Source organism: Saitoella complicata (genome assembly GCF_001661265.1).
Source record: "Saitoella complicata NRRL Y-17804 unplaced genomic scaffold SAICOscaffold_19, whole genome shotgun sequence".
Taxonomy (NCBI): domain Eukaryota; kingdom Fungi; phylum Ascomycota; class Saitoellomycetes; order Saitoellales; family Saitoellaceae; genus Saitoella; species Saitoella complicata.
In genome coordinates this window covers 180,969-203,629 of record NW_017567010.1, presented here as the reverse complement: position 1 = coordinate 203,629, position 22,661 = coordinate 180,969, and the positions used below count along the sequence as shown (strand labels likewise).

General features: G+C 52.2%; 12 protein-coding genes across 12 annotated transcripts; 5 read left to right on the top strand and 7 right to left on the bottom strand.

Moving 5' to 3' along the window:
* Positions 1-32: 32 nt before the first annotated feature.
* Positions 33-1,418, top strand: SAICODRAFT_20589 (DEAD-domain-containing protein; the record flags this gene model as incomplete). Its single annotated transcript, XM_019166288.1, has 1 exon — positions 33-1,418. The coding sequence occupies exon 1, from the start codon at positions 63-65 to the stop codon at positions 1,413-1,415; it is 1,353 nt and encodes a 450-aa protein (XP_019022683.1). The 5' UTR covers positions 33-62.
* Positions 1,419-1,569: 151 nt separating this feature from the next.
* Positions 1,570-2,366, bottom strand: SAICODRAFT_59617 (Lumazine-binding protein; the record flags this gene model as incomplete). Its single annotated transcript, XM_019169692.1, has 3 exons — positions 1,570-2,105; positions 2,164-2,286; positions 2,336-2,366. The coding sequence occupies 3 exons, from the start codon at positions 2,364-2,366 to the stop codon at positions 1,570-1,572; spliced, it is 690 nt and encodes a 229-aa protein (XP_019022682.1).
* A 285-nt stretch (positions 2,367-2,651) lies between these two features.
* Positions 2,652-4,293, bottom strand: SAICODRAFT_36295 (MFS general substrate transporter; the record flags this gene model as incomplete). The annotated part of the gene is made up of 2 exons (XM_019168487.1): positions 2,652-3,939; positions 3,998-4,293. 2 exons carry the CDS (start codon positions 4,291-4,293, stop codon positions 2,652-2,654), a joined length of 1,584 nt encoding a protein of 527 aa, XP_019022681.1.
* Positions 4,294-4,601: 308 nt separating this feature from the next.
* On the top strand, positions 4,602-5,468 carry SAICODRAFT_20586 (alkaline phytoceramidase; the record flags this gene model as incomplete). The annotated part of the gene is made up of 1 exon (XM_019166287.1): positions 4,602-5,468. One exon carries the CDS (start codon positions 4,602-4,604, stop codon positions 5,466-5,468), a length of 867 nt encoding a protein of 288 aa, XP_019022680.1.
* Positions 5,469-5,637: 169 nt separating this feature from the next.
* On the bottom strand, positions 5,638-6,768 carry SAICODRAFT_8863 (uncharacterized protein; the record flags this gene model as incomplete). Its single annotated transcript, XM_019171578.1, has 2 exons — positions 5,638-6,481; positions 6,575-6,768. The coding sequence occupies 2 exons, from the start codon at positions 6,766-6,768 to the stop codon at positions 5,638-5,640; spliced, it is 1,038 nt and encodes a 345-aa protein (XP_019022679.1).
* Positions 6,769-7,311: 543 nt separating this feature from the next.
* On the top strand, positions 7,312-10,294 carry SAICODRAFT_31213 (uncharacterized protein). The gene has a single exon (XM_019167869.1). The coding sequence runs from the start codon at positions 7,411-7,413 to the stop codon at positions 10,285-10,287; it is 2,877 nt and encodes a 958-aa protein (XP_019022678.1). The 5' UTR covers positions 7,312-7,410; the 3' UTR covers positions 10,288-10,294.
* A 2,110-nt stretch (positions 10,295-12,404) lies between these two features.
* On the bottom strand, positions 12,405-13,240 carry SAICODRAFT_26655 (protein rot1 precursor; the record flags this gene model as incomplete). Its single annotated transcript, XM_019166957.1, has 3 exons — positions 12,405-12,698; positions 12,757-13,050; positions 13,106-13,240. 3 exons carry the CDS (start codon positions 13,238-13,240, stop codon positions 12,405-12,407), a joined length of 723 nt encoding a protein of 240 aa, XP_019022677.1.
* Positions 13,241-13,693: 453 nt separating this feature from the next.
* On the bottom strand, positions 13,694-15,054 carry SAICODRAFT_8859 (PH domain-like protein; the record flags this gene model as incomplete). The annotated part of the gene is made up of 3 exons (XM_019171574.1): positions 13,694-13,959; positions 14,012-14,161; positions 14,265-15,054. 3 exons carry the CDS (start codon positions 15,052-15,054, stop codon positions 13,694-13,696), a joined length of 1,206 nt encoding a protein of 401 aa, XP_019022676.1.
* Positions 15,055-15,238: 184 nt separating this feature from the next.
* SAICODRAFT_8858 (NAD(P)-binding protein) lies at positions 15,239-16,341 on the top strand (the record flags this gene model as incomplete). The annotated part of the gene is made up of 2 exons (XM_019171571.1): positions 15,239-15,270; positions 15,321-16,341. 2 exons carry the CDS (start codon positions 15,239-15,241, stop codon positions 16,339-16,341), a joined length of 1,053 nt encoding a protein of 350 aa, XP_019022675.1.
* Positions 16,342-16,579: 238 nt separating this feature from the next.
* On the bottom strand, positions 16,580-18,170 carry SAICODRAFT_8857 (cobW-domain-containing protein; the record flags this gene model as incomplete). Its single annotated transcript, XM_019171570.1, has 8 exons — positions 16,580-16,921; positions 16,976-17,352; positions 17,410-17,501; positions 17,558-17,654; positions 17,705-17,716; positions 17,778-17,926; positions 17,981-18,049; positions 18,109-18,170. 8 exons carry the CDS (start codon positions 18,168-18,170, stop codon positions 16,580-16,582), a joined length of 1,200 nt encoding a protein of 399 aa, XP_019022674.1.
* A 207-nt stretch (positions 18,171-18,377) lies between these two features.
* On the bottom strand, positions 18,378-19,176 carry SAICODRAFT_8856 (Mob1/phocein; the record flags this gene model as incomplete). Its single annotated transcript, XM_019171569.1, has 2 exons — positions 18,378-18,781; positions 18,837-19,176. 2 exons carry the CDS (start codon positions 19,174-19,176, stop codon positions 18,378-18,380), a joined length of 744 nt encoding a protein of 247 aa, XP_019022673.1.
* Positions 19,177-19,679: 503 nt separating this feature from the next.
* On the top strand, positions 19,680-22,634 carry SAICODRAFT_59820 (GPI ethanolamine phosphate transferas-like protein; the record flags this gene model as incomplete). Its single annotated transcript, XM_019169714.1, has 3 exons — positions 19,680-19,842; positions 19,893-20,264; positions 20,326-22,634. The coding sequence occupies 3 exons, from the start codon at positions 19,680-19,682 to the stop codon at positions 22,632-22,634; spliced, it is 2,844 nt and encodes a 947-aa protein (XP_019022672.1).
* Between the last annotated feature and the right edge of the window lie 27 nt (positions 22,635-22,661).

Sequence of the window (22,661 nt, the reverse complement as noted above, 5' to 3'; positions counted from 1 at the left end):
ATAGAGTACGACACCGGCAGCTTGGAGGCAAACAAAAATCAAGACTATACGTGATCAATATCATGCCTGGATCTAAGAAGGAAGCATCAGTGTCGCCCGAGCCTCAAGTGGCGGAGGAAGAGAAGAAGGAGGTCAAGTCGTTCGCCGAACTTGGTCTCATGCCGGAGCTTTGCGAAGCCTGCGAGAAGCTCAAGTACACCATACCCTCGCCAATCCAAGCTGAATCCCTTCCTCACTCACTCGAAGGCCGCGATATCATCGGTCTCGCACAGACCGGTTCCGGAAAGACCGCCGCATTCGCTCTTCCCATTCTCCAAGCTCTCTGGGAGAAGCCGCAAGGGCTGTTCGCATGTGTTCTTGCACCCACTCGTGAATTGGCTTACCAAATCGGTGAACAATTCGAGGCTTTGGGAGGTGGGATCGGTGTCCGTTGTGCAGTCGTCGTTGGTGGAATGGACATGATGTCCCAATCCGTCGCACTCTCCAAGAAACCCCACGTCATCGTCGCAACCCCCGGTCGTCTCCAAGATCACCTCGAAAATACCAAAGGATTCTCCCTCCGATCCATAAAATATCTCGTCCTCGACGAAGCCGACAGATTGCTCGACATGGACTTCGGACCCATGATTGACAAGATTTTGAAGGTCATCCCGAAGGAACGCAACACCTACCTCTACTCCGCAACAATGACCTCAAAAGTCGAAAAGTTACAGCGTGCATCTCTTTCAAACCCTGTCCGCGTCGCCGTTGACACGAAATACTCCACCGCCGACAAGCTTACGCAAAACTACCTCTTCTTCCCCTTCAAGCACAAAGATACGTACCTCGTCTACCTCGTTAACGAACTCGCCGGAAACTCAGTCATCATTTTCGCGAGAACATGTAACGACACTCAACGTATCGCCATCCTCCTCCGTCATCTCGGGTTCGCAGCCGTCCCGCTCCATGGACAAATGTCACAAACTTCGCGTCTCGGTGCCCTGAACAAATTCAAGTCTGGGGCGAGGAATATCTTGGTGGCTACGGATGTTGCGGCGCGTGGATTGGATATCCCAGCAGTCGACTGTGTTATGAACTTTGATATTCCGACGGACTCGAAAGCGTATATTCACCGTGTCGGACGTACAGCCCGTGCTGGACGTGCAGGAAAGTCCATGTCCCTCGTCACTCAATACGACCTCGAACTCTTCCTTCGTATCGAGGCTGCACTCGGCTCCAAGATGGATGAGTACAAGGCTGACAAGGAGGCTGTCATGATTTTGTCTGAGCGTGTGGGAGAGGCACAGAGACAGGCAATTATCGACATGAAGGATTTGCATGCGAAGAGAGGAAAGGGTGAGGGGATTAACAGGGGCAAGGCTGGTCCGAAGGGTGGAAAGAGAAAGAGGGATGATATGGATCAGGAGGAGCGTTAGCGCTGTGGGCGAAAAGTTCTTGGTATATGGTTGCTTGGAGTTCTGGTTTGCATTCTAGCGGGGTCTCTCGATTTTCATAATATTACCACCAGAAATGTTCTGATTACTTATGCTTGTCTCCCTTCTCCCTTCCCACTGTAAACCCGATGCCTCCTCATGCTTGCTGCTTCGCCAAAACCCTCTTAATCATCGTCTCCAACACGCCATTGTTCTCCAAGTTTCCAACCGCAGCCGCAACCTGCTTCTCAACTAACTTTCCAATCATGTCAACCTCAACATTGACCTTCTGCCCAACCTTCTTTGTAGGCATGATGACTTTCTCTTGTGTATATGCAACCATCATGATCGAGAACCACTTCTCCTCATCATTCACCTCGACGACCGTTAAGGAAGTTCCATCAAGCGTAACATACCCCTTCTCAATGATGTACTTCATCAAAGAATCATCATGTGGGCGGAAGCGGAAGGTAAGTGCGTTGCCATCGGGGGTTATTGAGAGGATCTCAGCAGTAGTGTCGACATGTCCCTGTACGAAATGACCACCGAATCGCACATGCGCAGCCATCGCTCTCTCCAAATTCACTGGGCTTCCCTCTTTCAGATCACCCAATGATGTTCTTCGTAGTGTTTCTGGAGAGATGCCGACTTTGAAGCTATCTTCATCGAATTCGGTGACGGTTAAGCATGTTCCTGTACACTCGGGTTAGCGGCATGTGCTGGACGATATCGGCAGTTAACTTCAGCGTACCATTAACAGCGATACTATCTCCCAAATTGCAATCTCCCAGGATTGACACCGCGCCGGAGATCGTGAGCGAGCATCCGTTCCCGCCGGTGGATGAGGTGTCGTGCTCGATCAGGGATGAGACAACTGTTCGATATTAGCACATGACGGAGGGCTATGCGAGTACACAGCGAACCTCCTACGACTTCGACAATGCCGGTAAACATGATAGTAAAGCTTCGGTGGGGTTTATAGGGTATGCAGGGTTTCGAGGTTGGCCGGATCGATGTGCGCATGCGGGGGAGATTCGCGACGCTGCTTGCTGATGTCAGCATCACGTGAAGTTGGACACCGTGCGAACTTGAATGGGCCATGTCATCCTCGACAGAACCTGAAATAATTTGATATGTTTTTCTTGATATGCTAGTCTATAGATAATGTCGAATTTGTGTGCTAACTGTCAGACCGTCATGGAATCGTCCTTGCAGTCACCCCTTCATGCCACGACATTCTCACGGCGACGCAGCATACTTGCTCTTCCTCCTAATCGCCCCACCAAATTTGAAGAACAAAAACGGAATCGGCATGAACCCCAGCGCCAAAAACCCCAGCAAACTACTCGCCCACCCAATCCCCAACTTGTCATACATCTGCGACGAAAACAGCGGGAACGCACCCGCCAATATCGCTCTCAAAAACGCATTCGCCGCAACAGCTGATGCAGCATGTGCTGTGAACGCATCACCGAGGTAGGAGAGTGCTTGCATAAAGATAATGGAGAGGGAAACACCGATGGGAATGCCGGCGAGGGTCGAGGGAACCCATGACGTAGCGTACTGCCCACTCCACCCAAACCAAAATAACCCAATAGGAAACGCAACAGCCCCAATCATCATCGGCGGCAACCTCGCCTCCGGAACCGGCCGCCCCCCATTCTCCGCTCTCTTCCTCTCATAATACGGATTAAATCCCGCAACAACCGCACACCCAACAAACACCCCCACCGCAACCGCCAAGAAGGGAAGAGAAGCAACACCGAGGTTCCATCCGTGTTTATCGTGGTAGACGGCGGGGAAAGCTTCGAGGATAAGGTATTGGATGGAGTAGACGAATGCGACGTAGATTGAGAGGAGGAGGAGGATGAGTTCTGTGCAGAGCATTTTGATGGGGCGGATTAACACCTTCTGAACGATCTGGCTCACCGGAGGTTTGTTCCTCTCGTAGTCTGCGTACCACTCGTTGTTCCCGGTTTGACGTCGTAGTCGCTTGGCTTTTAACACCAGAATCCTCGGCGCGAATGTCTCAGGCAGCGTGAGAAGTCCCAAAATCAGCACCGCACCCGAAAGAATCATGATAACCCACACCGTCCACCTCCACCCCAGATAACTCTCCACAATAAACCCCCCAATAATCGGCCCAATCAAAGGCCCCAAATACGTTCCCGCCGTAAAAGCAGCAAACGCATACCCCCTCTCCCCACTCTCCCACAAATCCGCCAAACTCCCTGCACAAACACTAAACGGTGCACTCGCAAATACACCACCAATAAACCGTGCGATAATGACAGTTTGAATGTTTTGGCCTGCGCCTTGGGGGATGTTGAAGATGATGAAGAGAAGGAAGGCGGGGAAGAGTCCGAGGTTGCGGCCGTAGAGTTCGGAGAGGGGTCCGAAGATGACGGGACCGAAAGCGAAGCCGAGGACGAAGAGGGAGAGGGTTAGGTAGGACACTTCGAGGGAGTTGCCGAAGGTTTCGGAGAGGGCGCCGAAGGTTGGGGAGAAGGAGGATGAGGCGAGGGAACTATCGACGGTCAGTTCTGCTTTTCTGCGAACGAAGGAGGGGGCGCAAGAGGACATACCAGCATAGTGTCAGCAACACGACATAGAACGTGACATACATCTTCTTCGCCGTCCTCCAATTCTTCGGATTGTCCGGGTCATGCGGTCCATCGAACGTAACCAAATTAGGATCCGTTTTCTCCACTACGCCTTCATCTTCTGCATATTGTGTATCCTGCACCGGTACAGGTACTTGACTCCCATACGCCGAATCAGTAACATTTTCTCCTCGAGAACGAACACGAGCAGCTTCGAGGTCATGCTCGGCTTCTGTATCACGCTCGACCTGCGTATCGCCGGACGCGGAAGAGACCATAGTCAACGCAGATGGATTCCGTGATCGTGACCCCAATGCTGACATCTCTCAACTCTCAGACTTCCCTTACGATGGTCGTCGTTGTCGTTGTCGTTGGTGTTGAACTCTGTAACTTTTTCTTCCCCGCCTCCCGTACTGTTGTGCCGAGTAACCGTGATTCCACGAATTGCGCATCCAACGACGCCACCGATCCACAATCGAAATCTGAGCGGCACAATTAGCCGACGCACCTCATTCACTCAATCCAGCGATCCACGTTACAGGCACCGTCCATACCTCGACCAATTGTTCCTACAGTATAAGCACTCATGTATGAACCATTCTGGGGCCCTCCAACCTCCTCAATAAACTGGTGCGAACAAGATTACCTCTCAACGCCCTACCTCGCCGAACTTCACAACTCCATCTCCTCCCTCCTCATCATCCTCTTCTCCCTCCTCGGCCTCGCCTCACCTTTGTCTAGACGATGGACCGCTTGGTGGTGGACATGGATAGGATTACAAGTTGTGGGGTGGGGGAGCATTGCTTTCCATGCCACATTGAAGAAGGAGGGACAGTGGATGGATGAGGGCCCGATGGTGTGGACATGTTTGGTTGTCATATACATCTTCGTGCGGGCGAGATACCAAAAAGAACACAGGAAGAAGGTGCAATGGTTTAAATCGTTTGCAGTGGGGTATGGTGTTGTGTGTACGGCCCTCATCACCATCTTACGCGGTCCGGTGCAGTTTACGACATTCCACATTCTCTTCGGGATTATCGAGTTCTCCGGCCTTGCGCTAACCTACCTCGCCGTTCCCTCCTCCTCCTCCTTCTCCCCCAACACCCCATCCTCCACCACCACCACCACCACCACCATACCCTCTGCCCAAGAGATGCGCTCCCTCTTCCGCCTCGGCACCTCCCTCTACGCCCTCGGTGTCGCATTTTGGATGTTCGACCTTCACCTCTGCTCCCACCTCTCCCCCCTCGGATCATGGCCAAACCCCCAAGGACACGCGGTATGGCATGCCTGTGTTTCGGCGGGATTCTATGTTTTGAATTTGATTTGTGGGATTGAGGATGCCGGGGCGAGGGGTGAGGGGGTGCGGGTAAGGTGGTGGGGTGGGTACCTTCCTTTGCTCGTTCCTGCTGATGAGAAGGGCATTGTGAGTGTGAAGGAGAAGGTGAAGTGAGGCATAGCGATGTTTGATTTTATTGGTAAGGAGGCATAGAAGAGCCACGCATACCCATCATAGCTGTCTAAAATACCTTGTAGCAAGAAGAGCGAAAGAAAGAAAAGCGCCATATAATTTGCTGATCCTGATCCCAAATCCAACCCCAGAATCCATTTCGTCTTGAGAACTAATCATGCCCACTTTCACTCCAAAAGCACCCCTGCTCACTCAAACTCGGCGTCCTCCGTCTCTGCCCATTTGTACTACTTCCACTCTCGTGATACCCATTCGGACCCGGCGGACCAGACCTGGGTGCTTCAGTTTTGTACTGTCGTGCGCCCTGGGAAGGAGAATGAGTTTGAGTTTGAGTGTCATCGATCGCAGTCGCGACAGGTTCTTGGAACGTAACGCTCGGTCTGCGACTCGGTGCACGACTCGACACGTGCCCACTCGGACTCCGTCTCAACGCACTCCTCACCTCCCCTGTCCCTCCCCCCCCTTCCCGCTCTACCCCACCAGCACCCGTTCCAGCCGCCGCCCCAACCGCCCCAACCGCCACAGCTGCACCCCCAGACGTCCTTCTTCGATGAACCTTCGGCGTCTCCCCACGTCCAGGATCATCAACCTCGTATCCAGCAGCCCTAAGCCTCTGCACAACCACCGCCCTGGTCCCAGGCGCCATCCCCTCCGTCAACCCCCCATTCGCATGCGTCAAATACCTGGGCGGACACTCCCTCCCCGGTCCATAGACACAATACTCCGGGACCCGATCCCGTGCAGCTTGCTCGTACCCCGGGAGACTGGGATTCAGGTTGCTGCGTTGTAGCGGGCGGGGAGGGGAGGAGCCGGGAGTGTGTGGTATGAGTGGGACGGCGTTGGGGTGCGCGGAGCGGAGACCGGAGGCGTCGATGGACCAGAGGTGGGGTGGGGTCAGAGGGGGGCGGAGGAGCGGGTGGGAGGCTAGGAGGCGGGATTCGCGGAGGGTGCGGGTGCGGTGGCGGTGGGCTGATAGCCAGGTCACGTATAAAAGCCTGTTATCTAGGTTTAGTATTTACTGTGCGGAACAAGAGTGTGACGGGGGTGGAGAAGACGAGTGAGGAGCGATGGGAAGGGAGGTGACGTACCCAGGAAAGTACCCACAACACGTCAACCAGAAACACAACCACGTTCGACAATCAAACACGCCATACAGATAGACTAGCCGGAGTGGTGGGTAGGTGATTGAAGTAATGATAGCGGCGACAGAGCCCAAAATCTCCCAGACAGTGGATTCGTATTGGATAGTGCAGAGATGGGCTTGGATTTCTTCGATGTTCATTGTGGAGGGCATATGCCGATATAGCTGGCCATTCAATCGTTTGGTAAATGTTGGATTGTAGAGAGACGGGATGTATGCTGCCCAGGTCGTTGTACTTAAGGATTTTTTGGGTGGTGAGTTGGACATCAGGTCGGTTTGACACGTGAAAGCGGGGTGCATGGAGCCGCTGAGCCCGGGCACCGGTACGAGCGTGAAGCCATAGCTGCTGCAGAAATAAGGCTTGGTCGACGGATGGGACGGGAGCTTCGTTGTCGCAATTACAATTGGTAAGAGAAATTGCGGTGATTTTCCCTCCCTCACGCGGATGAGGTTGATAGGAACCGTGGGACTTCGCGGGCTGGACTGGTCCCAACCGGGGCAGCTGTGTGGGTAAAGGCGCAACAGTCTCTGTTACCTTCGCCATATCGAATTGTCCAATAACTTCTTAACGCTCTAGAACTTCAGGGATCAGGGATCGTCTCGCCTCAGTACGTTTCATAGCCACCATGACGCGCACCTTCTATTTTTAGGCTCCAACACAACCGATGGTCGCTGCACATACTACGAAGTAAACAAACAAACCGCCAAGATGCACACACCTTCAAACCCCGCAACCGCAAAGGAAACAGGTGTACGAACCTCCTACGAACAACTCCGTCAGTCATGGATAACCGCCGGGGCCGCGGATCAGAGGACGAGAGGAGACCCTCCGCGTCTGTTGGGCTGGGTCTCGTGAATGATGATACTACTTCCTCGGTCTTCAGGCCGCCTGTACCGACTACGCCGAGGCGCGTGTACATGTCTTATGATGAGAGACGAGCGGTGTCTCCGGCGCCGTCATACGAATCAGCACCGAATACACCCAGATCGAACTATGCGCCGACGGAAGTATGTGGATCGTATGTTGGTACTATGCCTTACAGCCCACAATACTACGACAGGAGTATGTCCCCGACGCGCTCGCCTGCTCGTGTTGCGTCGCCTACGCGTGCGCTTTCGCCGATCCGCAACACGCCTGGTCATGGTACACCTGCCTTGCCGTCCCGTTTGCTCGGAGCACGAGCACTGCCTCCACCACCGGTCTTCGATCTCTCACCGTCGAAGCTTATCGAGGAGACCACAATTGACATCACCCCAACCCCGGCCGCCGACGAAGACGAGAAGGATGACTATATCTTCACCAGCTCCGCAAGCATGGACTCCCGCTCTCCTACGCTTCACAGCCCCAGCACCCTCGGCTCCCCAGTCGACGAAAAGTCCCTTTTTGAAACCCAGCACTACGGCCCCGCTCCCGTTCAAGCCCAAGTTCGCCGTAACAAAGCCTTCTCCCCACAAAAGGTCAAGCTCACCCAAGGTAACCTCGTCATCGACTGTCCCATCCCATCTAAACTCGCATCATTCCTTCCCCGCAAGGACTCGGAGGAGTTTACCCACATGCGCTACACAGCCGCGACTTGCGACCCAGATGATTTCACGACGGGTGGTTATGTTCTCCGTCAACAGCTTTACCACCGCGAGACGGAGTTGTTTATTGTTGTTACGATGTACAACGAAGACGAAGTCCTCTTCACAAGGACTATGCACGGTGTTATGAAGAACATTGCACACCTCGTTTCTAGGAACAAATCTCGTGTCTGGGGTAAGGATGGATGGAAAAAGGTCACAGTCTGTATCGTTGCAGACGGACGTCGCAAGGTCAACCCGCGTGTTTTGGATACGCTGGCCGCTATGGGTGTCTACCAAGATGGTATCGCCAAGAACTTGGTCAATGGCCGCGAAGTCAAGGCGCATATCTACGAGTACACTACCCAGGTCTCAGTGGATCCTAACATGAAGTTCGCTGGTGCGGAGAGTGGAATGGTACCCGTCCAGATCCTCTTCTGCTTGAAAGAGAAGAACGCAAAGAAGCTTAACTCCCACCGCTGGTTCTTCAACGCTTTCGCACCCCAGCTCAACCCCAACGTATGTGTCCTTCTCGATGTCGGTACGCGACCTGGGCATAACTCCATTTACCACCTCTGGAAAGCCTTCGACGAGAACTCCAATGTCGCAGGTGCCTGTGGAGAAATCAAAGCCCTGAAAGGCAAATACTGGCGCGCCCTCCTCAACCCCCTCGTCGCTGCCCAAAACTTCGAATACAAGATCTCCAATATCCTCGATAAACCTCTCGAGTCAGTCTTCGGCTACATCTCCGTCTTGCCGGGTGCGTTTTCCGCCTATAGGTATATTGCGTTGCAGAACGACAAGACGGGCAATGGACCCTTGACGCAGTACTTTAAGGGAGAGAAGTTGCATGGTGGGGATGCGGATGTGTTTACGGCGAATATGTATCTTGCTGAGGATCGTATTCTTTGTTGGGAGCTTGTCGCTAAGAGGGATGAGCAGTGGGTGTTGAAGTATGTTCGTGCGGCGACGGGAGAGACTGATGTCCCCGATGGTGTGCCGGAGTTTGTGTCTCAGCGTCGTCGATGGTTGAACGGTGCATTCTTTGCTGCTGTTTACGCTCAGTGGAATTTCCGTCAAATCTGGAAGACGAATCACACGATTGGTCGCAAGATTGCACTCCACATCGAGTTCCTGTACCAGTTGATCAACCTGATATTCAGTTTCTTCTCTTTGGCCAACTTCTACTTGACGTTCTACTTTGTCTGCAAATCGCTCGCCGACGACGCTATCGACCCCTTCGGCAACGGATGGGGAAACAGGATCTTTGTGTTCATGCGTTACCTCTGTTTCCTCCTCATCGCATCTCAGTTCATTCTGGCGTTGGGTAACAGACCCCAAGGTGCTCGCGGAATGTTCATGGGTGTAATGGGTGGTCTATCCTTCATCATGACATACACAATCTTCGCCGGTCTGTACATGACAGTCTACTCGATCAAACAAGCAATCACGAACGGCGAAGCAGTCTTCGGAAATAACATCTTCACCTCCCTCGTCGTCGCGCTCGCATCCACCAACGGTCTCTACTGGTTTGCGTCAATCATCTACGCAGATCCATGGCACATGATCAACTCCTTCCCACAATACATGATCCTACTCCCGTCCTACATCTGTACCCTCGGCATCTACGCATTCTGCAACACGCACGATATCTCATGGGGTACAAAAGGTGACAATACGATCCACACGGAACTCGGAGCTGCTGTCAGTACGGGTAAGGGCAAGGAAGAGGTCGTTGAAGTCGAAGTCCCAACCGAGCAATTGGACATCGACTCCATGTACTCCGAAGCCCTCGCCAACCTCCGGGAACGTAAGCCCCTCATCGAACCCCCCGCCTCTGCCACAACCGCCCAAGACGATTACTACCGCGAAATCCGCACCCGCCTCGTCCTGGTCTGGCTCATCGCAAACGCCTTTTTGGCGATGGCCGTGGTCGATAGCTTTGATTCGGGAGTGAGTGGGACGAATGGGTATCTGAAGTTTATTTTGTGGACGGTTGCGATTTTGGCTGGGTTTAGGGTTGTTGGGAGTACGACTTATTTGATGATTAACGCTGCGCAGGGGGTTGTTAAGGGGAGGAAGTATACAAGCAAGTGAGGGAGCGAGTCGGAGCGAATGCGATGGCGAAGCAGAGCAAGATCTTTCGAGCGAGCAACTGAGCAGCATTTGAGCCAGCGTGCGAACAACGGATGTGGGGACGATGTGACAAAATGTACCCATAATTTTTGGCATTTGAATCTGTTTCTTGGCGTAATGATTTTTCTGTGAGAGACTTGATAAAGATATCGTAATAAACCTAATAGCATCATAACAAATGGAATTACGCCTCACTTAATTCCGCTTTCAATTTGCGTTCAAGATCGAGTTTGAGCTCCAGGCTTGGTGGTGCGGTGGTATACCAATCCAGTACGTATACTTCGATAGCATTCATCCAGCATACATCCCTTAAATATCGTCGTGGCCATGTTTTGGCGGCAGTCATCCCGTACCCCATCCATTTCCATCCCCTCCTAGATATCCTCATCCATGCTCAGACTCCGTCTTCCTCGGATCTGACTCATGTTCACCCGTCTTCGCATCTCAGTCCCACGCCCGGGTAATATAGAAGGAGGCAGTCTCGCAGCAAGCTGTTTCGCGCCCTCATCTTCCATGTCTTGAAGGTGATTCATGTATTCGAACATTGAGTCGCCTTTTTCGAGGGTTGGTCGTTTCTTGTCCTTTCCTTGCTCGTGTTCTGTTGGTGATTGCTTCTCACTTCCACCACAAGAGGACGGCAACAGATACTGGTAGCCCTCCTGCTCCAATTCTTTGAGGTAGGTCGCGTACTCGTCCATCTCATCCACACCCTCCCTCCCCGAGGCCGGTTGACCTTTCTCTCCTCCCCCACCCACAGGCTCTAATATTGTACCTCCAGAGAGGGCGGCATCATCCGTCAAAGCCCTAACAGCAGCCTCCACCGCTCCCGTCCCCGTCCCAGCGGGTATATGCGGAACGTACTCTTGTCCCGTCACCTCCCTATACCTGGCGTAAAAGTGTCTGATAGAGGCTTCTTCGCGGGAGAAGTCGTTTGAGCAGGTGATGCAGTGCTCGGCGCACCGTTGATGATGACGGCGTCCTTTGCGGTGTGAACGCGAGCTGGAGTGATCCATTGCCCTCGCACGCTCCTAGGCCTCTGGATGAGCGGGAGGAGGTCAACGGGTCTTATGATGACATCTCCCAGGCAAGATTAGGCGATCTCGACCGGGCGGTTGTCTTGGACCCGCGGATAAACCAGGTTGCGCGCTAGTCATTGCAGGCGTCGCTTAACCTTCTCGCTTAGCTGTCGGGTAAGCTTGGCACCAGCGGGGAGACGCTGAATCACTTTCGCCGGTGACCTGTCGGCCTCATGACTAGCCAAGGCAGTGGTGCAGCTGCCGAGCGAGCCGTACCCGCTATGGCCATCTCACGCCAGGGTACATGCCGTTCTCTTGCTCCGGTCCGTCGGTTGCAAATGTCGACAGTCGGCATGTTTGGGTCCTCCCTTCCTTCCTGCCTCGCACACAAACTCTTGGCTCGTCAAAAAGTGACATAAATGCCGCTGGCGCGTCTACATCGAATCTGCGAAGTTCAAAAATGCATTACCTCGGCATCTCTATTCCGACTTCGCAAAGTCTCCGAGATGCGGGTTCGCTTACGCACGGCCGCCGGGGCGCCGTCGGGGGCTAAGTTCAACGCCATGGTCATGATAGCCGGCGCCATGACTGGTGCTTACAGACAAGTGAGGTGGAGGGAGGAGTGACTGGAGTGACGGATGAGGAAGGTGTTGGCTAAATCTCGATGGAATGGACATGCTGTTGTTGAGGAGGCAGATTGCCAAGATGCTTGGCGAGTACTTGAAGGGAAGCGAGAATAGCAGGGCATGCGCCGGCTGCGGGTGCGGCGTGTTTGACTTCGCGATCGGAGCATGCAGGTTCGTTATGCGTTTCTGTACTGGTAGACACTCACCTCATCGATACCAGTACGTTGAAAGGTAGCGAACGACAACTTCGACATAACACACATTCACTGCGATGATAAAGAGAACCGACAGAAGCACTGAAATGATCAACATTCGCTCAATCTAAAATAAAAAGTCCCGTAGGTTCTTGCCCAATAAGTCAAACCGTCACGCGTTACCAAACGTCCTGCGACAGTCTTGATCTTCCATCACCCTCCCTTCCCTTTGACTCTCGTTCTTACACGGCCAAAAACCCGACACCACCCAAAACAGTCATACCAGCTCCAATCCACCACCACGTATCAGCTTCCATCCCACCCAACTTGCCCTGCGCCTGCGCAACACCCAAACTCCTCTTCCGCTTCTTAGAAGCAGTGGAAGCGGTGGCGGTAGCCGTGGGGTTGAGCGTCGCAGTTGGCAACATCATTGCGGGGCGGTAGGCGAGGTACATCGGGTTCATCGGGGAACCGTCGAATTCGTAGAGGTTGAGGCGATAATTTTCGTGCATGGCGTCGATAAGGATTTCCCATGACTACATCAAAAGTCAAACTCTATCCTCCACCTCATCCACATAGACGGGGTGTGCTTACCTTCATGGTCACAGTCTCATTCCACCTCGTGTAAAGGCTCTTCGAGTACGTACACGGGTCACTCTGCAACTGCCTCCCATCGACCGCAATAGGGTTCAAAATCATCTTTCCATCATCCTGCAACACATACGTTCCGTGCTGCCACTGCAAGAACGCCTGTGGACACTTGGGGTTCGTGGCGTTCGAGACGACGGTGTAGAGGGCGGACTCGAAGAATCCGTCGTCGGTGAAGGAGTAGGACATTCCGGTGGTGTTGGGCTCGAAGAACTGTTCTCCGACGGGGTCGTAGAAGCCCTGTAGACAGCATGTTAGTATGAATGCGCAGGTAGGGAGAAGGTGGTTGACGTACTGGTCCGGTGAAGACCTTGGCGGATTTCGACGTCCATGTGCCGGCGAGGGATGTGACATTGTCAGCAAGCGCTACTGGCGATAGTGACAGAGTCAAGAGCGACGCCAGCGTCGCGACGATCTGAGCAGCAACCATGTTGTTTATGTGGTTTTCGGAGGTGTATGCGCGAAAAGGTTGACCAACGGCGTAAGAGAGGTGTTTAAACGTTCGCGAGAGGTCTTATCGCAACGCTGAAGTGACTTAAGGACGAGAATCGGTGGTGAAATTCTTCGAAACGGTACTGGGCCGAGTGTTGAGTTTCGCGCTGCGTCGTAGTAAAGTTGATGTTCTATACGCATTGGCGTTCAGTGGGCGCAGGGGGCAGCTCTTAATTTTGAAACGCAAACACTCGAAAGCTTGGCCAAGACAAAATCATAGGTATTATCAAGTCGTATGTTCACTTCTTGTGTGGATGTTATGCTGGTAGATACTCTCCACATTCTTCTTTCTTGCACGGCATTATGGCCTGTACGGTTGTTACCGGCGCACCCGTCACAATATATGAGTGGGTGGATCAATCGTTCTCCTTGGTATCCCACGCACCCCAAGCTACACTTCGCTTTCCTCCTCATTTTCTTTCTCCTCATCACCCTCCTTAGCCTCCTCTGGCAGAGAATCAGTAATTGCCTTGGCCAGGTCCAACGCGGTATTTGCGTTGCCGACCCTAACAGTGAACATAACTAGCTTGCCCTCCTCTAACGCACTGAAGCGAATAGACTTCTCATTCATCACAGCATCTTTGGAAGTCTCGATCTTCATGTTCTTGAACAGCTTGACGTTTAAGATTACTCGGTAAACGGCATCGGCACGCATGACTGTATGTTCGCCGTCAGTAGTTAATCAAGAAAACCAGGACAGTACTTGTACCTATCCGGCCACCTAGCTTCTTATCTTGGTAGAGGTTTACTCTCAGAGTACCGACACCTCGCTCCTTCCACGCCTGCTCCTTCGTATCGAAGGAAAACAGTTTCGCTTTGGAGTTGTAAACGGTAGTCTCTTCCTCCTCGCCGGTTTTCACTGGAAACAACGTTAGCACAATGCATAAAATCCAACCGGGAAACCAACGAGCCTTCTTGTTCTGACAAGCCCTTAACTTGGACATATTTCTCGTCATCGCCACCCGACTTCTCCTCATCCTTAACATTTTCCAACATGCTCGAGAAACCGCCGTCCTTCTTCTCGCCCTGCTCCTTATCCTCTTCCTCACCACTCTTGTTGTCGTCGTTTTCGTCTTCGCCATCGGCAGTCTTAGGTTTCTTCGAAGGACTGACAGACGTCGTGACCTTACCGAAGGCAGATTGACCAGCATATGCTCCAAACCCAGACAACGCAGTCGATGAGCCGAATGGCGATGCATTTGATGAAGACGCACCTGAAGCGAACGGCGACTTTCCCGAGGCCAGTGATGCGAATGGCGAAGCACTCGAAGAAAGAGCACCGAAGGGTGAAGCATTTGACGTAAGGGCACCGAAAGGTGAGGCAGCGGAAGCACCGCCACCGAACGCACTGCCGCTTCCAAAGATCTTCTTCTTAGGCTCCGGTGGTGCGACTGATGGTGATTTGGGAGCCTCGGTCTTCTCGTCGCTTGACTTGCTCTCGACGTCCTTATCTTCCTCTTCGACAGCTGTATGCGTTCTCTTGATTCTCTTAGGCTCATCCCTCTTGTCGTCCGTGGTCTTCTCTTGGCCCTTCTCAGACTCTTCTGGTGCTTCCTCGTTGATGTCTTTCTTTGCCGATTCCTTAGCCTCCTCAGCGTCCTCGGTCTTCTCGCCCTCAATCCTGGTCTCCTTCAGCTTCTTCGCAACCCGCTGCTGAGCAAGCTCATCATCCGAGGCATCACCGTTAAAAACAGGCGTCGCCTCTCCGGAGACCGGCTTCGTCAAAAGAATACCTTCGTCTGCCAAAGGCATTTTACGAGCGTGGATGAACGTCTTTGTTTGGCTGGGGCGTAAGTGTTTGGGTGATAGGCGCGCTACCAGGTACAGGACGCAACGGCAACGACCTCGGCAGAAATGAAGTCGCGATGTCGGGGAACTTTTCTACCGTTAAGATTCTGTGTCGTTCGTGATTCGCCTGCTTTCTATAAGTAAAAAGATGCCCATTGCCGTTATCACTGGAGCAAATAGGTCAGTGTCCATTCAGCATTGCAGTAGTGCCCACTGACGAGTAACTGCAGCGGTCTTGGATTTGCAATTGCATGTCGACTGATTGAAGCTGTCGAAGGAATCACGATCGTCGTGACATGCCGGTCCACCGCCAAAGCTGAGGATACCCTCCGACGTCTTGAACACAGATATCCTGCAAAGACTCTCAAGCTTGACTATGCACTGCTTGACCTTGCATCGATGCGTAGTGTTCATGACACCGCAAAGGAGTTGAAGGAGAGGTTTGGAAGGATCGACTATCTATACCTCAATGCTGGTGCAGGAGACTTCATCGGTCTTGATTGGAAACAACTGGCATTGGATTTCTGGAATGGGTTCATCGCTGCACTCACCGCACCAACCTACAAGTTGCAAAGAATAGGTCGCAAGTCGGGTGATGGACTGGGATGGGTCTTCCAGTGTAACGTCTTTGGACATTACTACCTCATGAATGAAGTACTCCCGGTTATGAAGGACGGCGGGAAAGTTATCTGGACCTCATCTCTTGAGGCATTCCCTTGGGCGTTCTCCTACCCTGACCCAACCAAAACGCTCTCAGATGTCGCTGATTCAAGCGCCTCGACTCCCTCAGATACTCTGCAGCTCCTGATCAACACTCACTCCTATGAAGGCTCAAAACGCCTGACCGACATTCTTCATGTTGCATCATACAAGTCTATTTTTGAGTCATACAAAGTCAGACAATACCTCACTCACCCAGGTATTTGTGGTACCAATATCATGGCGGATCACCTTATCAAACCCTTCTTCTGGGGTATGTTTGCATGCTTCTATGTCGCTCGTCTTTTTGGTTCAATTTGGCATACGTGCACGGCGCACAAGGGTGCTCTCTCATCTTTGTACTGTGCTGTGATCGATGATGAGATGAGCAAGAAGTTTGGAAGCGGAACTGATAGGTGGGGAAATGAAAGAATTGTGCGACAGGAGGTGGAAGAGTATGACGAGGAGGAAGGAAACCTTGTTCACAAGGCCATGAATGACCTATACAAAGAGTGGAAGGAGAAACTAGAGAAGGAAGACCAAGAGGTATGAACGGAAGGCGAATCTGTCGACGGCTTGGGAGGTAAAACCTCGGCGTAATTGAAGTCGGGGAAACGCAAGCACAGAAGGGTCGCAATGTCTATCTGGTAAAATTCGACGTCTCATGGTATGTTCCAGCGTCCTACCGCTTCCGGTCCTCCTTCTTCGTCTTGAACAACGCAGAAATGTTCGTTGAGCTTGACACCCTGCCCGATCTGCTCATACGGTGCAAACGTCATTCTCTAGAATGCTAATCAACCTCTACCAACCATGCGCTCAATGCTTCCTTCAACAGGTTTTCATCAAGTCCTTTCCCGATAAGCACAATCTTTCCATCCCCGACATCCTGCCCCTCCTCTTGAGGGAAACTTTCGTACACCTCCCGTACGCCCTGCAAAATCCATCTTCGTCCTTCCTTCATAACTATTCTTCCCTTTAGTCTGTGGATCTCGACTGTTCCATCCTGCTGTTGCGACGATGGCAAGGTAGGTATGCTGCCTTCCCACAGTAGTGAGCGAATAAATGACTCGAGGTGCTCGAGTTGAGCGTCGCTGGTCAACTTTGGCAAGGGTAGAAGAACTGTCGAGATTGCCTATGCGAGAATAGTCAGCATGACATACAAACACGCTCATCTGATTTTTCGCACCGGATCATGGAAACTCCGCCCACCCGTTGGTCTCTTTGTTGTCAAATCCCCAACCTTCTCAAAACTCCCTAAATCCAGGATCGCATCCAGATTCTCCACCTTACTGTACTTCGTCTCCAGTACCTTTGCCATAGCATTAATGCCCTTAACTCTTTCTCTCACAGACTCCAACTTCTCCTCCGGCACCAGGTCGATCTTATTCAACACAATCACATCCGCATGTGAAATCTGAAGATGCGCAGTCGTCATGTCGGCGCCTTGCGGGATATCGTCGAGTGAGCGTACAATATTCGATGCATCAACGACAGTGACGATGCCGTCGAGCTGGATCTCAGAACCGAGGGCATCGTCGAGCCAAAACATATTCGCAATCGGACCTGTTCGCCAGAAACTCGTTAGCTGAATTTCGTGATCGCAAGTTGAGGCCCGCAAACCTGGATCAGCAACACCTGTGGTTTCCAACAAAATGTAGTCGAACTTTCCACGTTTAGTCATGAGGTTCTCAATTGCCGCTACGCCATTATCTCTGTGTGACAGAAGTTAGACAAGATCAAAATGAGACTGCACTGGTCGGTGACACACTTGACTGAGCAGCACATGCACCCGTTTTTTAGTTCCAGCCATTCCTCGACGAGTTCTCCCTGCGAGGAAACAGAAAGGGATTTCTCGATATCGACCGCTGTGAGAGCATTAGCAAACGTTCTTTAGCAGTTTGTTCCAACAACTGACAGTCTCCGAATTCTGTACGTTTCTGTCAGCATTCATATCCCAAGAAGACGGCTCAATCGTCAAAGGAACGCACCATTTAAGATTACCGCAATTTTCTTATTGTGCTGGTCCGTCAAGATATGATTTAACAGCGTACTTTTCCCTGAGCCGAGGTAACCGGTGACGATGGTGATAGGGACTTTCGGTACTTTGGTGGTCAACGAGGATGGTTCGGTGGATGGGCTGTGAGAATACGTGAGTTAGCGCTGTCAAGCGTCAAATTGAAGATATTCTCACATCATCCGTTCAGGCGTTTTGTACTTAACGAAAGCTGGTGGTTCGGCGGCGGCATTAAGGGGTGGTACGCTGTTTACCCAATATCAGTCCTGCACCGCGCTGGATGCTGGATGTTGTATTAGACAAACCTTTGCTGTGCGACATCGTGCACGTCGACCAATTCTGGAGGCTCGTCGTCAAAGTTGTTCATTGAAGCCGGTGTGTGGTTCGTACCGTACACTCACGATTTACGGGGAACCAGTAACGAAGACTGCAAATCGACGTCATCGGTTAAAAATTAATTGGGATAGATAATTTAGGGTATATGGATATCTTGGGAGGTCGGCCAGCCGACGTCTTCGTCCACTTCAATGCTCTATCTCCTTCCACTCCTCAAACATTCCTGCGTCGTGTTTCGTTATCTCCCACTCACCGTCTCGCCCCGATCGAATTCATCAACCTCCTCCCCATCCCCCTCAACCGTCCACTCCCCCGCCTCCTTCGGCAAAATCACCAAATCAACCGGCACCAACCTCCACTTCTCACTAACCGCCATAAACAGCTTATAAACTCCCGTCTCACTCTCCACCGTCCAAAACACATGATGATGCTCAAACCACGCATGCGCGAAGATCCTATAGAGTCTCCGCGCGATTGAGGAGAAAGCATGTGTTGAGGGTGGGTTAGAGGGGTCGAAGAAACAGGGGGAGAGGAGGAGGAGGATGGACTGGGTTAGGGTGTGGTGGATGTAGTCGATTGCGGAGCATTCGCGGGGTCGGGGGTGGGAGGCGCAGAGGAATTGGTATTCGCCGGCATTCATTACTGTACGTCGACGTCGTCAGTGATTCAATTCACAAATACAACATAAGGAACGTACAGTGGCATTTAGTTGGCTCGCATCCATCTTCAAGCAATGCGATCACCAATTCATTCAGGTCCATACACAGCCTCCGCATCCATTCGTAGCACCACACGCCCTCATGGACATCGAGGCCTTCTGGTACTTCAATGAGTTCCATTGCTTTCTCTCTTGTCAAGCTATGGGTATCCGTGTGGACGCATAAGGAGTCGATGTATTGCTGCAACTCGAGATGATCCGTTGTCGTCGGGATTACTGGTTCAGGCAACGAGATAACTTCTGACTTGGTCCCGGGCAAGATGCGGTAATCGACTGCTGCCATGACAGTCGTCTCAGGATGCTTTTTGTCAATTGGCATTTCGTTCGTTTGGTGTTCAGGAGCGGCTGCCGGCATGATCCACGTGCGATGCAGGGGCTCCCCACGCTTCGGAAAGCTTAAGCGACCGCAGAAAGCAGACCCAGCTGTCTCGACCAGTCCTCGGCGAAACTCATCAAAGTCAACGCCGTCAGTCTTCGGACTGCTGGGTGAAACGCTTTGACTAATGACGAACCCATGCTTGCTGGTTCAAAGCCAGTGATTCCCACGCAAGTCCAGCACCTGGCACGGACAGTTGGGGTCGGATCAGGTCCAGGAACTACGTCGGACTGCAAAGGGGCTGAGCTGCATTTGCAGACTGACAATGGTCGTTTAGACCCGAATAACCACCTCAGTCCTCCACGGGATGCGTGTCCATGCGGTAACCAGGGTCGGCCCTGTTGGCCCTGGCCGCCGACGCAATTCAGCCGCACGGGTCCTCGGTATAAGTAACCGGCCAGCCAGCACCGCTCGAGAAGACTTTAGCATATACCCCGTGAATCGACATGGGACTCTCGCGAAGAGCAGTCCTGCTCATCGGCACGATCTTCCACATATGTTTTCTGCGGTCAATCTTCGATATTTACTTCGTTACTCCGCTGGTTCATGGGATGCAACAGCATAGAGTGGAGGCGGAGGCGCCGGCAAAGCGGTTGTTTTTGGTAGTCGGTTTGTGCATTCATCCCGGTTGAAACACTCTGACTGACGTTCATGTACAGGCGATGGTCTCCGAGCCGACAAACTCTACCAATCCCATGATGACCCCGACACCGGCGAGCACCGTTACCTCGCACCCTTCATCCGCTCAAAAGTCCTCAATGAAGGGACATTTGGTGTATCCCATACCCGCGTACCTACTGAATCGCGTCCCGGACACGTCGCGATCATTGCGGGATTTTACGAGGACGTGAGCGCGGTAACGAAAGGATGGAAGATGAACCCCGTGAATTTCGACTCCGTATTCAATCAGAGTCGGCATACATGGAGTTTTGGGAGTCCGGATATCTTGCCGATGTTTGCGCATGGAGCTTCGGATAAGGATAGGGTTGAGACGTGGATGTATGCTGAGGAAGAGGAGGACTTTTCTAAAGGTGACTGTCCTTTTCGCTATCTCAACGTCCTACCAAGACGTCTGCTAACGAGTGATCACAGATGCTACTGCTTTGGATACCTGGGTTTTTGACCACGTGTCTGATCTGTTCCATAACGCTTCCTCGAATCCCGCGCTGGACGCCGCTCTCCGCCAGGACCAAAACGTATTCTTCCTCCATCTCCTTGGATGCGATACCACCGGCCACGCATACCGCCCTTACTCAAAAGAGTACCTTCGCAACATCAAGGTCGTTGATGAAGGAGTTGAGGCTACGGTTAAGTTGGTGAACGACTTCTACGGCGACGATAAGACTGCATGGATCTTCACCGCTGACCACGGAATGAGTGATTTCGGAAGCCATGGAGACGGACACCCCGATAACACCAGAACACCCATCGTCGCTTGGGGTGCTGGTGTCGCGAAGCCTGATACAGCAAGCCCCATCGGTCATGACGACGGTTTCTCGGATGATTGGGGCTTGTCAGCTGTCCGAAGAAACGACATTAATCAGGCTGACATCGCGCCCTTGATGGCTTCGTTGATTGGCGTTAACTACCCTGTCAACTCCGTTGGCGAGTTGCCACTGCAGTTCATTGATGCTGAGCCGGCAGTGAAGGCTGAGATGGCATTCGTAAATGCGAAGCAGATCGTTGAGCAGTACCGTGTCAAACACACGGCGAAGGCCGCGACTGAGCTTGCGTATAAGCCGTTCCCCATACTTGAGGAGGAGGGTCAGTCTGATATCGAGAGAATCCAGGGATTAATCGACGCTGAGCAGTATGAACATGCGACGGATGCGTGTTTACAGTTGGCTGAGAAGGCACTGGCGGGATTGAAGTACCTTCAGAGATACGACTGGCTCTTCTTGCGGTCATTGGTGACTGCCGGATACCTCGGTTGGATCGTCTTTGCGTTCACTTACGTCATGAACGAATACGTCTTGGACGATCGCTACCAGATTAAGCGTCCAGTTGCCTTGAAACTCTTCTCGATGGCGTCTTTCACGGCGTTGTGTGCTTTGATCTGGGTTCAGCAGATGCCTGCGTCGTATTATGCTTACGCATTCTTCCCGGTGCTATTTTGGCAGGAAGCGATTGCTACGCGTGATGCTCTTTTCTTAGGGTTGAAGCAATTATTGGGCAATGTGAGTTCGCCTTTGTCATATCTCAGCGTTTTGGCAAAGACGATCTTATACATTGGTTTGCTGGAGGCTATGGTCTTTGGGTACTTCCAGAGGCTGGTGTTCTCTGCCTGCTTCGTCTTCGCGTCGGTATGGCCGTTGTCGAGGGGTATCACCTTTGTTAAGCAGCATAAGCTTCTGTCATTTGGGTGGGTTGTGTTGTGTCTTGTCATGAGCACGTTTACGACGTTGAATGTGGTCAAGCAGGAGGATGAACGTCAGATCATGGTTGGTGGTGTATTGATGCTTGCTATTGGATGTATCTATCTGCTTTTCAGCAACCGTGTTCTCCGGGCCAGCTCTGAGCCGTCCGTCAGGAACGATCAGGAAGAAGATTCATTCACGAGGGCGATCATCGGAGTTCAGGTCGGTCTGGTCGCCTTGGCCATGGTTGTCACCCACTCCTCCGTTCAATCCCTCCAAGCCAAGCAAGGTCTCCCATTCGGCACCCAAATCGTCGGCTGGGCCACTTTGATTGCCTCGCTCATGGTGCCTTTCTTGCATGTGATGAGGCCCAAGCACCACTATCTCCACCGCCTGGTGATCATCTTCTTGGCGTTCTCGCCCACATTCATTATTCTGACAATCTCATATGAAGGCATCTTCTATGTGGTATTCTTTGCGATGTTGTCACTGTGGGTCGAGATGGAGGGGGCCGTGTTCAAGGCGGGGCAGAAGGGGGTTGTGAGCAAGAGCGGTGCGAAGGCGAAAAGATCGAGACAGCTCACGCTTGGGGATACGAGGATTGCGCTGTTCTTCTTTTTCTTAATTCAGGTTGCGTTCTTTGGGACGGGGAATATTGCTTCGATCTCGTCGTTCTCACTGGACTCGGTTTACCGGTTGATCCCGGTGTTCAATCCGTTCAGCATGGGAGCCTTGCTGCTATTCAAGCTGCTTATTCCGTTCGCAGTTATTTCTGCAAATCTGGGTATCTTGAATAAGAAGCTTGGCGTACCACCAAGCTCTTTGTTCATGATTGTCCTTGCTATTTCGGACATTCTGACATTGAACTTCTTTTACCTGGTTCGGGACGAAGGGAGTTGGTTGGATATCGGACAGAGCATAAGCCATTTCTTCATCAGCAGTCTACTGGTGCTCTTCTTGGTCGTCTTGGAAAGTCTAAGCGACATCATCGTCGCGAAGGTGGAGGTGGGGAAGCCACATACGCCAAGCGAAAAGATCGAATAGACACGCCTTATGGTTAGACCGACGTTT